This window comes from Bubalus bubalis, chromosome 2 (assembly GCF_019923935.1).
Source record: "Bubalus bubalis isolate 160015118507 breed Murrah chromosome 2, NDDB_SH_1, whole genome shotgun sequence".
NCBI classification, from domain to species: Eukaryota; Metazoa; Chordata; class Mammalia; order Artiodactyla; family Bovidae; genus Bubalus; species Bubalus bubalis.
In genome coordinates this window covers 21,699,676-21,715,664 of record NC_059158.1, presented here as the reverse complement: position 1 = coordinate 21,715,664, position 15,989 = coordinate 21,699,676, and the positions used below count along the sequence as shown (strand labels likewise).

At 38.1% G+C, this 15,989-nt stretch overlaps 1 protein-coding gene across 1 annotated transcript; it reads left to right on the top strand.

Annotated features, from left to right (window-relative positions):
- The first annotated feature begins 5,838 nt into the window (after positions 1-5,838).
- LOC102416240 (putative olfactory receptor 2B8) lies at positions 5,839-6,777 on the top strand. Its single transcript, XM_025295981.3, has one exon. It carries the CDS (start codon positions 5,839-5,841, stop codon positions 6,775-6,777), a length of 939 nt encoding a protein of 312 aa, XP_025151766.3.
- The last annotated feature ends 9,212 nt before the right edge of the window (positions 6,778-15,989 follow it).

The window sequence follows — 15,989 nt, the reverse complement described above, 5'->3', positions numbered from 1 at the left end:
ACCTCTCTCATTTGATGCCTCTTCTCTGAATTAGTATAGTAGAATTGTGTTCTTGTGACATATAATTTCTATTATATTCTTTTAAAAAATGATTGTTATGTAAGATGTCATCTTTATCTTGCAGATTCTGTTCAATTTTACCTACTTAATATTTTCTATATATACATACATATACTTTGATTTTTTCATTTATTTCACTTTTGTATCCAAGTATTTATTGATATGTAGCTTGTATAGCAGCATTTGCCTATTTCATGTCATATCATGATGGTTACCAAGGATAGTATTTGTTGTTCCTGTAGCAGGATGAATGTGCTTAATATTTCTAGTTTTTATTGTTTATGCAGTTTGTCTCATACATATCAGTATTCCTTATTGCATTAGGTCAGTTGATATGTATTTTAACATAGATGATAATTCCCAATTAAAAAGCAGAATTCTTTAAATGTGGTAGGAAGGAGTTAAAAATTTCCCACTTAACCTCAGCCAAATAATATTCCTTACCTTGGAACATTGCCTTCTGTGGTGGTGCAAAAAACTTTAGGAAGGGCGGGTGCTGAGTAGAGAAGGAGCAAGGGATTGGTGTGACCCAGGCCAGCAGAATGTACTCTTGCATCTTGCACCTTGAAGTTTCCCATACCTGGTGTCCTCAGGAAGGGATAACTTCCTGAATTTCTTTAGAGAAAAAGTATTTAAAGGAGCAAATATGACATTGGTATCCTAATTACCTTCCAGTGTAATTTCCACTTGGACCAGAATCATTTGTAACATACAAAGACACTACATTCTTTTTTTCTGTTTTAGTTGGTGTTGCTTTTGTTTGTTGTTGTCTGACATTAAATTTTTCAGTATAAAATCATTGATTTTTAGACCTGGCAGATACCTGGTCATTCAGCATCCCTTTTCTAATAAATGAATATTATTCTGTATAATTGCAAATGGTTTGAACAACTTCATCTTGACCAGATTTTATCTTTTATCAACTGCCTTTCTGGTCCTTATCGATATGATGATAAAATATATCATCATTTTATTACACTGGTCCATTTTTGTATTGGTGTTTTCCTTTGATGAATTAACATTTTATATTTGCCCTTCACTTTGGTGAATGCTTCCTTTATGAGGTACATTTAGAAAAATTTTCCAGCAGTTCATCCAGGATGAATGTGTCAGTATTTTTATGTATGTTCATGAGACTGAGCCATAGGTTGTATTTGCTCTTCTGAGCAGGTGTGAGTCAGGGAATATATCCTGTCATTGCACATTTAGACTGTCAAAACTTTATAATTCTGTTATAAATTTTTTTCTATATAGACTTCTGTTGTGAATACCACAGATCACATTCTTATAAGAAATCAAAGGAAGAATGAAGTCTTATGAAATTGTAAACCCTGCCATCTGCAGTGGTGTCCTCTGAATTTTAATATATTCATGTCTGGCAATAAAGCGATGTGTTTGCTAAAAACACAAACTTTGATATCAAAGAGACCTAATTTTTGTTTACAAATTTAGGATTTTAATAATCTTGGCTAAGATGCTTAACCACTTTAATCTATCTCTTCAAATATAGAAGAGTAACAGTAATAAATGTCAAACTTCTTCGGAGATAGTTGAGATTATGCATGTAAAAGTTGTAGTGCATATCAAACAATCAAAAATACCAACAGTGTTGGCATTATTATTATTATTTTCAAAACTATTTCTGTATTTACTCATTTAATTTTTGACTGCATCAGATCTTGGGTGCTGCTCACAGGCTTTCTGCAGGTGCAGCGAGCAGAGGCTACTCTCTAGCTGTGGTGCGCTGGCTTCTCACTGCGTTGTCTTCTCCTGTTGTGGAGCACGAGCTTCAGTAGTTGTGGTGCAGGGGACAGTAGTTGTGGCGGATGGGCACAGCTGCCCTGTGCATATGGAATCATAGTTGTCCTGCTCATGTGGGATCTTCCTTGACCAGGGATCAAACCTGTGTCCTTTACATTGCATGGCAGACTCTTCACCCCTGGACCACCAGGGAATCCCAGCATTATTAGCTATAAGTAGCATATCTTTCCAGCCTTCAAATTTTGGATACTTTGATGTTTCAAACTTTAAATGTGAGAATTTTTAATTAAGTATTGTTTTTGGAGGTGTGTGAACTAGTGCTCTTCCATACTGTTCTGTGATTGAGTGTTAAGTTAGATTAGCTTAATCCTTCTCATACATGATGTATTAAATTTCTATTATGTGTCCTTTTTATATTTCAAACCATCCGATCTTTTTTTTCTTTCCTTGCCACTAAATTATGGGACATGGAGGACATTTATGCCATTGATGAAGGAATATTCCCCAGGGCCCCTCCACCACTACCTCTTCTTTCATTTGAGTCTTTGTAGATGTTGTTCAGTCGTTCAGTCAGGTCGGACTTTGCAACCCCAGGAATGCAGCATCCCAGGCTTCCCTGTCTTTCACCATCTCAAGTTCATGCCCATTGAGTCAATGATGCTATCCAACCATCTCATCCTCTGTTGATGCCTTCTCCTCCTGTGCTCAATCTTTTCCAAAATCAGAGTCTCTCCATTGAGTTGGCTCTTCACATCAGGTGGCAAAAGTATTGGAGCTTCAGCATCAACATCAGTCCTTCCAGTGAACATTCAGTGTTGATTTCCTTTAGGATTGACTGGCTTCATCTCCTTGCAGTGCAAGGGACTCTCAAGAGTCTTCACCAGTACCACAATTCAAAAGCATCGATTCTTTGGCACTCACCCTTCTTCATGGTTCAATTCTCACATCCATACACGACCATAGTTCTGAGTGTACGGACCTTTGTTAGTAAAGTGATGTCTCTGCTTTTAATATGCTATCTAAGTTTGTCACAGCTTTTCTTTCAAGGAGCAAGGGTCTTTTAATTTCATGGCTGCAGTCACCATCTGTAGTGATTTTGGAGCCCAGGAAAATAAAATCTGTCATTGTTTCCATTTTCCCCATCTATTTGCCATGAAGTGATGGGCCCAGATGCCATGATCTTAAGTTTTTTGAATGTTAAATTTTAAGCCAGCTTTTGCACTCTCCTCTTTCACCTTCATCAAGAGGCTCTTTAGTTCCTCTTTGCTTTCTGCCATCAGGGCGGTAGCATCTGCGTATCTGAGGTTTTCAATGTTTCTCCAATCAGTCTTGATTCCAGCTTGTGAACCATTCAGCCTGGCATTTCACATGATGTACTCTGTATATAAGTTAAATAAGCAGGATAACAATACATAGGCACGATGTACTCCTTTCCCAATTTTGAACCAGTCCATATTCCATGTCCTGTTCTAACTGTTGCTTCTTGTATGAAACCTGCATACAGGTTTCTCAGAAGACAGGTTAGGTGGTCTAGTATTCCCATCTCTTTAAGAATTTTCCACAGTTTGTTGTGGTCCAGCAGTCAAAGGCTTTAGTGTAGTCAGTGAAGCAGAAGTAGAATTTTTGGGGACTTTCCTTGCTTTTTTATGATCCAACTAATATTGGCAATTGGATCTCTGGTTCCTCTGCCTTTTGTAAATCCAGCTTTTACATTTGGCTCTTACTTTTCCTTCATTAATGGGCTTCCCAGGTGGCGCTAGTGGTGAAGAACCTGCCTGCCAATGCAGGAGACAAAAGAAATGTGAGTAGAAATGTGGATTCAATCCCTGGGCCAGGAAGATCCCCTGGAGGGGGGCATGGCAACCTACTCCAGTATTCTTGCCTGGAAAATCCCAAGGACAGAGGAACCTGGTGGGCTACAGTCCACGGGGTCACAAAGAGTTGGATGTGACTGAGTGAGTAACACTTTCACACTTTTTCCTTTACTCAGTTTTTTTTAACATTTATTTTATGACAATATTGTATCACTTTCTTTCACACAGCAGCGGGTCTACACCCAATTCAGATTCAAAGTTTGAAAGCCTTAGAAGAATTAAAAATGCACTATGTGCCTAATCATTTGAATGCAATAGAACTGAATTACCTACTTTCTTATGTTGCTTAAGTTAATGGATGATCATGAAAAAGTGAAAGTGAAGTCGGTCAGTTGTGTCCAACTCTTTTTGCTCCTTTGGACTGTAGCCCACCAGGCTCCTCTGTCCATGGGATTTTCCAGGCAAGAATACTGGAGTGGGTTGCCATTTCCTTCTCCAGGGGATCTTACCGACCCAGGGATCAAACTGAGGTCTCCCGCATTGCAGGTAGACTCTTTACCGTCTGAGCCACCAGGGAATACCAATGATCATGTCTATGCAATAATAAATAGTTAGATGAATATGGTAATCAGCTAACCTTAGGGCTGGTGTTGCGTTTGGTTTGATGTAAGTAATGTTTCAAGATAGCTCCCAGAAAGGTGCATATGTAAAATTAACCTACTGTAAATGGATGTTCTTAGAGTTTTATAATACCAAAGTGTACTTCTCTTTATATCTTCCCTTGCATTATTAATACTTGTAGTTTTACATCCTATCTTTGACCTGTCATTGCACTGACAGTGCATCTGTGTTTGTATATATTTATCTAATTATTTATCATAGGGAGTGTTGTAAACCATTACACTTTGTGCACAGATTACACAATTGGCTATCTTTAAAAAATATTTATCTTGATTAAAATGTTGATAGTGCATAAGCCTATCTTCTTTAGGAATTCCAGGCTTTTAGTTGCTGGTAATATGTGAAAATGAAATCAACAGAAAGAAGAGGTAAGTGATGATCACTGGGTTTTGAACTTCTGCTGTGAACTGACTATTTTTGTTGTTTAGTCACTATGTCATGTCTGAGTCTTTACGACTCCCTGGACTGTAGCCCACCAGTTTCTCTGTACTAGAGTGGGTTGCCATTTTCTTCTCCAGTGTATCTTCCCAATGCAGGGACTGAGCCCACATTTCCTGTATCTCCTGCATTGGCAGGCAGGTTCTTTACTGGTGAGTCATCAGGAAAGCCCATGAACTGACTATGCACAGTGAATAAAGTTTTGGAGTTCTTGTTAAATTGGTGTAGTAATTTTAGTTATCTCAAGGGCAAGCATTAAGCACTGTAATTGAATGGTAATATTTTCAAACTCTCAACAGTTTATTTTTTACTACTATACTTTAGTTATCTCAAGGGCAAGCATTAAGCACTGTAATTGAATGGTAATATTTTCAAACTCTCAACAGTTTATTTTTTACTACTATACAGAAAGATTGGGGTATAGCATTCACAAATATAATGTATTAGGAGTAGAGAGACAACAATTCTGCCAAAATGTTTGCATGCAGCACTCTTAGTGATACTTCAAATGTAATATAATTCTTTGTATAAGTACATTCTAGCTTATACTATTCTATATCTGAATGCATTTTAGAGATTTTTTTGTATTATTCAATTACATGTGAGATACATACACATACAGTTATGTAGAATAATGAGAAACATATTTAAAATAAACTTTCTCCCTGTGTCTACATCTTTCTTACTCTTTCTAATCATTCTGCCTTGATTTTTCCTTACTTCCAATTTCTCTAAAATGTACATATATAATGATTGTACTTCAGTCCTATTAATCTCAATCTGAAAGACATATTATATCTATGATTGATGCAAACCGAGGTTCATTATTTGATCTTAGTATTTTATTTATTATTTTCTTGTATTAAATATCAATATATAACTTTTTGTGAATAGTATAGAACTAATTGAGTTCAGATATATCAATTTCAGTGGGTACATGATTATTCAAATAGTTGTATATAAAATCCTGTGGCCATGCCTTTGAACATGATAGATTTTCCTCTTCAACCCTGCTCTTTTTTGGAAAATACCTTTTATAAATTGCTAAATGCTTGGTTTGACAGGAGCCCTGTGCTAGCAAAGGATGGAACAGAAAAATGGAAGTTCCTTCACTGGGTTTATCCTATTAGGTTTCTCTGACAGGCCTCAACTTGAGCTCATCCTCTTGGTAATTCTTTTGATCTTCTACATCTTCACTTTGTTGGGAAACACAACCATCATTGCATTGTCCTACTTGGACCCACATCTTCACACCCCGATGTACTTTTTCCTCTCTAACCTGAGCTTTCTGGACATGTGCTACACCACCAGCATCGTTCCCCAGTTCCTATTTAATCTCAGTGGAGCAGACAAATCCATCTCCTTTGGTGGTTGTGTAGTTCAAATGTACATCTCTCTGGGTTTGGGATGTACAGAATGTATTCTCCTAGGAGTTATGGCAATTGACCGTTATGCGGCTGTTTGCAGGCCCCTTCACTACACGGTAATCATGCACCCCCGTCTGTGTGCCCTGATGGCTTCTGCTTCGTGGGTCACTGGTTTTGCCATCTCCTTATTGCAGACAGTGCTCATCTTCCTTTTACCACTTTGTGGGAGAAATAAATTAGACCATTTCCTTTGCGAGATCCCTCCTTTTCTCAAACTTGCCTGTGTTGACACCACCATGAATGTGTATGTGACCTTCTTTGGCAGTGTCGTCATTCTTCTCACACCTGTTTCATTAATCATGTTCTCCTATGGTCGGATTGTCCGGGCGGTCTTAAGAATAAAGTCCACTGCAGGGCAGAGAAAAGCATTTGGCACATGTGGATCCCACCTCACAGTGGTCTCCCTGTTCTTTGGCACAGCCATCTCTGTGTATTTTCGGCCCAGCAGCAGCGACTCCCAGGATCAGGACAAGTTCATGTCTCTCTTCTACACTGTCATTATCCCCATGACCAACCCCCTCATATATACGCTGAGGAACAGGGATGTGAAGGGAGCGATGAAGAAGGTGCTTTGGAAGGACTCTGACTCCAGATGATGGGTGAGGAGGACAGTTTAATAGAAAGACTTTGAACGCCAGAACTATTCAGATATATATGTATGCCCCATGAGTTATCTAAAATTTCCTTTGGCAACTCTGCAGGAAATTTGTTTCCTTCATTCCCATTGAAAAGTGAGTGTTCAGATTCTAAGTTCATGTATTTATTTCAACTTCTAGAGATGCTGTTTCAGTGTTCTGACAGCATCTGCTTTGTAGTTACTGTTTTAACAGCTCCAAGGATTTTTATTTGCACTCCCATTTGGGTGCATTGTCCCACATCTATTTGCAAAAAGACATGCGTTTATATTACATGAAGCCAAAAAAGAACATAAAACCACTGAAACACTGTAAGGAATATTATTAGTAATATTTTCCAGGAGTTACTAGAAAATAACATTCATTCTTTTATTTGAATCATGCCTCTACTAAAATTCCATGGTTTGATGATTTGATCAGACGTTTTTCACTGATGTAGGTGGAGCACTTGTGGGGAAAATAAAGTTGAATCTCAAAGAAAATCTTGCTGCATTAATTTTGGTAAAGCCATTCAGACATCAGGTGCAACCGTAACCTCAGCAGTGCAGCCGCTATATTGTGTAGGATCATTTCAGAGAAGGCTGCGCCTAGGAAATGGCACCCCACTCCAGTACTCTTGCCTGGAAAATCCCATGGACGGAGGAGCCTGGGAGGCTGCAGTCCATGGGGTAGCTAAGAGTCAGACATGACTGAATGACTTCACTTTCAATTTTCACCTTCATGCAGTGGACAAGGAAATGGCAACAACTCCAGCGTTCTGGCCTGGAGAATCACAGGGATGGGGGAGCCTGGTGGGCTGCTGTCTATGGGGTCGCACAGAGTCGGACACGACTGCAGTGACTTAGCAGCAGCAGCAGCAGCAGCAGCAGCAGGACTCACTGAGCGAAGGCTATGATGCCCTGCTGGCAGTGACGCTGGTAGCCCTTCGCTGGTAAGAACACCAGGTAGTTCTTACATGCCTTTTTGTACACAGCAGGAGAAAAACCGATGTGAGGCACAAAGTTGGTTATTTTAATTTTGTGAACCACGTAGTTCCTCTCTAAAATGAGATTTTTAAATGAGGAAATTTTGAGGGCATTATATCTGAGCAGCATATGACCCAAGTTCTACTGCATATTGTACACCTTTTACCTCCTGTGATGCAGCAACAGTTTCAAAGGGTAAAATATGTTTAGATTTTTCTGGTCATACCATTTTATAAACTCTTTGATTTAAGCATCAATTGGTTAAGACCTTAGAATCTCTCCTCTGCCAAACGTCCCGTGTAATTCGGATTTAGTGAAGTATAAAAATATTGGAAATGGCCCCTGATTCCCAGGAAATCTCATGTTTTGTGGAGATGTCCTCAGACTCATCAGAAGGAAATTGAAAAAATAAATATTGTGTCTATTAATTTAAAAATACATGACTAAGCTTTAGTAATAGCTGTCTAATTGTGACATAACTGTCACAGAGTTCTGAATTATGAGTAACAAAATAAACATTCCAGAAAAAATTAATCTGCCATAGTAGCTCTTAGATCCCCATTCAATTGCAGTTTACAGCATAAATTTATTTTCAGGTATAGATTCTGTTTTTTTGTGTGTGTAAGTTAAGTGTCATGAACAGTGTATGTTCCCTCTGGAGGTTAGAGCTTAGACTGTGCCATCCTCACAGAAATATTTATGATTTTTGGTAGATTTCCCAGCATGTACCACTAGGCAAGTAAGTGCATTTGTGTCTCTTAGTGGAGACAAAAGCATGACCACTATCACACGGTTCCCTCTCCTAGCAGCTAACTATTCTCTTGGTCTCCAACCCTCTCGGCCAATTTGCCTGAGAAGTGGTCTTGCAAGCTGGAAGTGGCAGTGTGGGTAAATTATATACAGGGTCAAGATTTTATCTATATTCCTAACAGCACCACACTCTTCACCCTTGAATTAAACACTTGTAAAACCAAGGATTTTGACCCCACAGTAATGCTGAACATATACCTGATAAAAAGCAGTTTGGAGTGCTCTGTACTCTGAATGGTGAGAAATTTCCCCCTCTCCTTATTACTCAATCAGTTCTTGATAGTTATGCCCAAATAGTCACTTACAAATCCCTCAATGATACTTTCTTTGGTGCAGAAGCCCTCAAGGTCACATAAAGTCACAAAGCCTATTTTCCTGAGTGAGCAGCTACTTGTCTGCTCCTAAGGACTGCCACAAAACAGATTTATTTGTTTTAAGCAAATGCCTGAGTGTCATTCGGATGTGTATATTACTTCAGAATAAATTACAGATAATAAAGGTATCTAGATCTCAGGCTAAAATAATTAAAAAAAAATCATTTAAAAGATACCACATACTTAAAGTTCAGTTCTGTTTTGTAAATTTTTCAAATGATATCTACCTTTTCAAGCTGTCCCTCTTTAGTTCCCAGAACAAGGATTGAACCCATGGCCCCTGCAGTAGACGCATGGAGCCTAACCCCTGGAACGCTAAGGAATTCCCTCCTTTTGAATTCTTAATATCTGTGAAATGGCTACAGTGGGTGTATCCAGGCCTTGGCTAAATTATTTGATCCCATCTGGAGTTCAGAACTGTCAATACGCCCAAGAGCAAGTCATAATGTTTCATCATTTTTGCCTTCTGAGGAACACAAGGTGAACACAGTGTGCTCAGGTGAGGTGTCACCTTGGAAGCCTGAAGTGTCAGTCAGACTCCTATGAAGCACAGTTCTTAACCAGCACCAGACTGACAAACAATTAGAAAATAATACAAAACAAGAGCGACAACATGTGCAGTGTCTGTGAGGCCCTAAACCAGTCAGATACTGCTTCCTGAACTTAGGTTTTTAAAATGGAATATATAAAATAAATGAGGGACTCTGACTTGTTTAACTTGTATCATACAAGTCAGCAAAGGAAGGCTTGAGAGTTTCTTACCCGATATGTGTCCTCATCTTTGTAGTCGTGTTCTGGCTTTTAGGACTTTTATTCATTAGAACAATTGTAGTCTGTATATTGTAGGTTTATCACATTCTAAACAGACCCTATCCACCCTGCTAAAAACATTAGTAGAATGGTAATCAGCATATAGTGACCCCTGTAATATCCTCATTTATCTCCTAGTCAGTAGATTTCAGTGTTAACTGTTTGCCCAGGGTTCTGCTCTAACCAGGGTCACTGAAGACGGAAGAACAGATTATAGTTCTCTGTCAACTCTCCTCTGTAGGTGTGCTCTTTTCTGATGCCTGTTTGTATTATGACTGAGAGCTTCTTCTGTCTTTTCAGTATTGTAGCATAGTTCAAACTTGATATGGCAGACTCGGAACCACAGTGCATGGAAATGTCTTGTGGTTTCCTGGGAAGGAGTGCTCTGTGTAAATGCAGAAATGAGGAGTTGTATGTCTCCTGAATCAGGGGAAGGTGTCCCTGAGGCAGCTGTAGGGATTGGGGATTCATGCTCCTTTTAAACAATCTATTCTACGGATTTATATTGTTTGGTGGATTCTTTAACCATTTTGTAGTGAATTAAATCCACAATGTCTTTAGAAGCTGCAAGTTCTTCTAATTAGGTGACCATTTTTGAGGGTAATTTTAACCTCTTTTGAGAGTGGAACTCTTCAGTTGTGAAAAGTGCAAGTCACTCCATTGTGTCCAGCTCTTTGTGACCTGATGGAGTGTAGCCCATGAAGCTCCTCTGTCCATGGCATTCCCCAGGCAAGAATACTGAAGTGGGATAACATTTCCTTCTTCAGGGATCTTCCTTGGGGGTTGAACCTGGGTATCTTGCATTGCAAGCAGATATGTTACCCTCTGATCCACCAGGGCAGCTGTTGCTGTACCTGTGGCTTTAGTCTCACTGAAGCATCCTAAGGATTTCCAGTGATTAGGTTATTGGGGATACTCAGGATCAATGGAATGTCACTGTTAGTTGTCAAAGCCTTTCTCAGGAGCCCAGTCCTGATTTTGTGTTCGCCGGTCACAAGTAGTGCTTACTAAATATTTTAAAGTCCTTATTTCATGCATTTGAGGATTGTTAAATCATATCCAAAGATTCTCTTTAGAAAGTTTCTTAATAATGCATCCACTCATTGAGAATTGTTTGGTTTAATATAAAGTGAGCACCATAGTCATCAATGTGTTATTTTTATCATGAGATCAACCTCTCTCAATTTACTCCCCATCTTGGAAAAAGCCTCCAGTACTTCCCAAAGAGTATTTCTCCTCATATTCCTCCCCAGCATGTTCTATTTTGGTTTCTATTTGGCTTTAAATAACACACATACTAAGTTATTACACACAGCCGGATATGAACATCCACAAACACGCACTCTGTATGCAACCACTTTTAGATCGATCTCTTACCTCTTTCCTGAGGATGAACAGTAGAAGGAAATGTTTTCTTTAGCTTATATCACTTAGAAGATACAGGTTTATATATGGTGTAATTTCAGTGTTTTCAGAAATAAGGACAAATACGCACAAGTCAATGTGGTAATTTTTTATTCCTGCAAGTCACATTAAAAAGAAAATTGATAGAATTTTCTGCACTAAGGAGCTTCATGGAAGAGATCATGCTCCTTTTGCTATTATGATGGATACACAAAATATTAAACTTTTATAAGTGCCATTCTTTCAGGCTCTGGATTGAAATTGGGATCACAAAGAGAAGGCCGTCTTTGTACACAGATAAAGTTAGAGTATTTTCATTTATTACTATGTAGAAATTTTTGTCTTAAACAATAGTGAAAATCTGACCTAGGAGAGAAAAAATAAGTAGGATGAAAGAAATGAATAATAACTCTTATTTTCATTTATTTTGTTCTATATCTAATGAGATACAAATTTAGGAAGTTTAAAGAGTACAAAGTGTGATTTGATATACCTATATATGGTAAAGTGATTACTATATAGTATTAGCTATGGTCTTTATCTTGTCAAATATTTATCCCCCTTAAAAAATTTAAAAAAGTTTATTTTTTTGACTCCTCAGAAACTATATTTTGGCTGGAAGTTTGTACCTTTTTGCCAATATCTCCCTGTTCTTCTACCTCTTTGGCCCTGGTAACCACCGTTCTTCCCTCTGTTTGTAACAGGTTCAGTTTTTCTGATGCCACATGTATGTGAGATCATACAGCATTTGTCTTTCTCTTCTGACATTTCACTGAGCATAATGCTCTCAAGGTCCATCCATGTTGTTGCAAAGGGCAGTATTTCATTCTTTCTCATTGATGAATAATATTCCTTTGGATATACATAGAACTTTTTCTTTAGCCATTCACCTCTTTGGTCACATATGTTTTTTCTATATCTTGTCTATTGTGAAAAATGAGGCCATTGAACATGGGAGTGCAGACAGTGATTTCATTTTATTTGGTGTACCTAGAATTTGGATTGCTGGATAACATGGAAGTTCTATCTTTAGTTTTTTTGGTATCTTCATATTATCTTTCATAGTGGCTTACCAACTTACATTCCCATCAACAGTACATAGGTGTTCCTTTTCCAACTTCATCAACTGTTGTTATCCTTTATCTTTTTAATGATAGCTATTCTTTTACTTTTTTCCAGCCTCATTGAGGAATAATATTTTCTTCTAAAAGTTTTATGACTTCATGTCTTATATACAGTATTGCATAAGTTTGAGATATATAGAATAGTGATTTGAGTTACATACATCATGAAATGATGATCACAATGTGTGTGTGTGTATATATTGTTTTTCAGATTCTTAACCTTTATCAGGTACAAAAGTAGTTACAGAATATTGGCTATAGTTTCCTCTGCTGTACAGTAGGTCTTTGTTCTATTCAGCCTTTATCTTGTTCTCTTCTAGAGATACAAGAGATACAATCTTCTCCTGGGTTTTGACAGAAAGTCTCAGGAGTCTTATTTTCTCAGCCTTGAAAGACTGTTGTAGATTAAGTTCTGCCCCTCAAAGACATCTAGATTAGCTATTTAGCCTCCGCTTCATGAAGGTTCAAAATTTGGCAACTGCCTTACTGAAGAGGACTATGTGTTAGAGAAAGGACCCCTTACCCTGATGAGTTTTTAACAACAGACTGGTTCCAGATAGGAAAAGGAGTACATCAAGGCTGTATATTGTCACCCTGCTTATTTAACTTCTATACAGAGTACATCATGAGAAACGCTGGGCTGGAAGAAGCACAAGCTGGAATCAAGATTGCCGGGAGAAATATCAATAACCTCAGATATGTAGATGACACCACCCTTATGGCAGAAAGTGAAGAGGAACTCAAAAGCCTCTTGATGAAAGTGAAAGAGGAGAGTGAAAAAGTTGGCTTAAAGCTCAACATTCAGAAAATGAAGATCATGGCATCTGGTCCCATCATTTCATGGGAAATAGATGGGGAAGCAGTGGAAACAGTGTGGGGCTTAACTTTTCTGGGCTCCAAAATCACTGCAGATGGTGATTGCAGCCATGAAATTAAAAGACACTTACTCCTTGGCAGGAAAGTTATGACCAACCTAGATAGCATATTCAAAAGCAGAGACATTACTTTGCCAACAAAGGTCCGTCTAGTCAAGGCTGTGGTTTTTCCAGTAGTCATGTATGGATGTGAGAGTTGGACTGTGAAGAAAGCTGAGCGCTGAACAATTGATGCTTTTGAACTGTGGTGTTGGAGAAGACTCTTGAGAGTCCCTTGGACTGCAAGGAGATCCAACCAGTTCATTCTAAAAGAGATCAGCCCTGGGATTTCTTTGGAAGGAATGATGCTAAAGCTGAAACTCCAGTACTTTGGCCACCTCATGAGAAGAGTTGACTCATTGGAAAAGACTCTGCTGCTGGGAGGTATTGGGGGCAGCAGGAGAAGGGGGCGACAGAGGATGAGATGGCTGGATGGCATCACCGACTTGATGGATGTGAGTTTGAGTGAACTCCGGGAGTTGGTGATGGACAGGGAGGCCTGGCGTGCTGCAATTCATGGGGTCACAAAGAGTCGGACATGACTGAGTGACTGAACTGAAGTGAACTGAAGCACAATGGAGTTGCAGGATAGATTATTCCATATTTTTTAAACTTTGTTCTGACTTTCTGGCTTCCCAGGGAGTCCACTGGAAATAGAAATGTCCACTGGAAACATCTGGCCACATAGTTAAGTCTCTTTAAGTTTTCAGCTTGTCACTTTAGCCTTACACGAGTGTTTGGCTTTTCATGTTTTCGTGCCAAAGTCCCTCTCTATGGGCCATGCTCAATCCTCAACTCACACTCACACTCTTCAAATGTTCTATGAGAAAAAAAAAAGGCAGTTTCCCTTCAGCTCACCTCAGAAGTGTTCAGTGTTTTCTGTTATTCATGTCTACGTCACCCTCATCACTTTCACAACTTTCTAATGGCTTCAGAAATATGGTTGCTAAGATTAATTTGGCCTTTCCAAGTACAATTATTCGTCAGTATTGGCCAGGGGTTGTTTCAGGCACTTCCTCCCACCCACTCCTATACCAGAAAAGCTGGATGCTCAAATCCTTTATGGAGAATGACAGATCAAATGATCCATGTTTGGTTGAGTCTGTGGCTAAGGAGGAGTGACTGGACTTGCAGTGGGAACTTTGGTCAGTTTTAACCTAATGCACCTTATTGGGAAATAAAATTCACAAATGGCTACTTTGAATGAAGTGATATATTTTCAGCATTTATTTGCTGAAAAGGAAAAATGTAAGCATCTAGATGAATATAGAGTATGGAACTTTTGTGCCAGAAAATGATTATGTTATCAGTGAGTCTAGCTGTGATGGTTTGAAAGAAAACTCCAAGGGGTTGATATAAAAAAATCATATCTTCTCTATTACAAAAAATATAATCAGAAATCACTCATATTCAGTACAAGCAGAGATAAGTGTAGTACAGACCTCAACAATTCAGCAATCTATTTTCACTTAAAAAAAGAAAAATCCTTGTTCTATTATTTCATTAGCAGAATAATACCTGAAAAACCATCCAACTTACCATATTAAATAAGAAATATTTAAGAAGAACATATTTGCACAAAGGCACATTGAGCTTACCAGACAATTATTTCTGTTTTTTATATTGTTTTATAAATTCCCTTCAGTATCTGCCCTCTTATCATATGCTATTAAATACTGAAAAGTACTAAAATCTCTGGTAAATGAAAATATTTTTGGCTACTAGTAAATTATGCATTTTTGTATGCTACATTATACAAATAGAAATATACAAATATTCACAATACATGTCTTTTTCAGTCAAGATAAACTTAATTCAAGACAATATAATTCCCAGTAGTAGAATTTTCATCTGAAAATTATCAGTATGCTTTTTGTCTCAAGACCTGGTCACTAAGTATCTACATGGAACGAAGAGACCAGGGAGACTCACAGGACACATGAACTTGAATTGAGATCTTCATTAAATTGAAATCTTCAAGACAAGGTTCATCTGAGTTGGCCAGAAATTGCTAATATCTAAACACTTCAAATCTATTAAAGATGGTCAATGGATAGAAGAAACTTAGATCACTGAGAAGATAAAGCCAAATTTTATGTGAAAGTAACAAAAATACTTAATGTGATCATTTAGAATCAAAGTATTCTGCTAATATCTGGTTTATTTAAAACTTTTAAGAAGTAAATGATTTGAAGTCCAGCATCCATACACAAAGTGCAAGTACTTTAAGTTTCAGGTTTGATGAATTTTCACAGATTGAATACTTTATATCACCAATATCCAGATCAAAAATCACAACCTGACCAGAACTCCAGAATGCCCCTCCCCCACATATCTTCCAAGAGAGAACTCCCAGTCCCCAGGGGAACCACTGTTCTGACTTTCAATTCTAGAGATTTGTTGTGCCTGGGATGAATTTTATGTAAATGACATTATACAATAGGAATTATTTTGTATCTAGTTTGCTCACTGTAAATCATGCTTGTAGGAATCATTCATGTTTTTGTACGTGTAATTATTGTTCATTCCCATTATTGTGTGTACATGATATACCATAGTTTATTTTTAAAATATCTTATTTAACATATATTCTCCCTAGCAAAAAGTTTAGCTCAATGGTTTAGCCTCTGTCTCACTGATACATCTCAAGTACCCAGAACACTGTCTTGCACATGGTTGGTGCTTTATAAGGATGTGTTGGATTAAATTAACTAGTTTTTACTCTCTCAGAAGTCTTCCATTGCAGAACTTCCTGGGCCTGCAAGCGCTGCT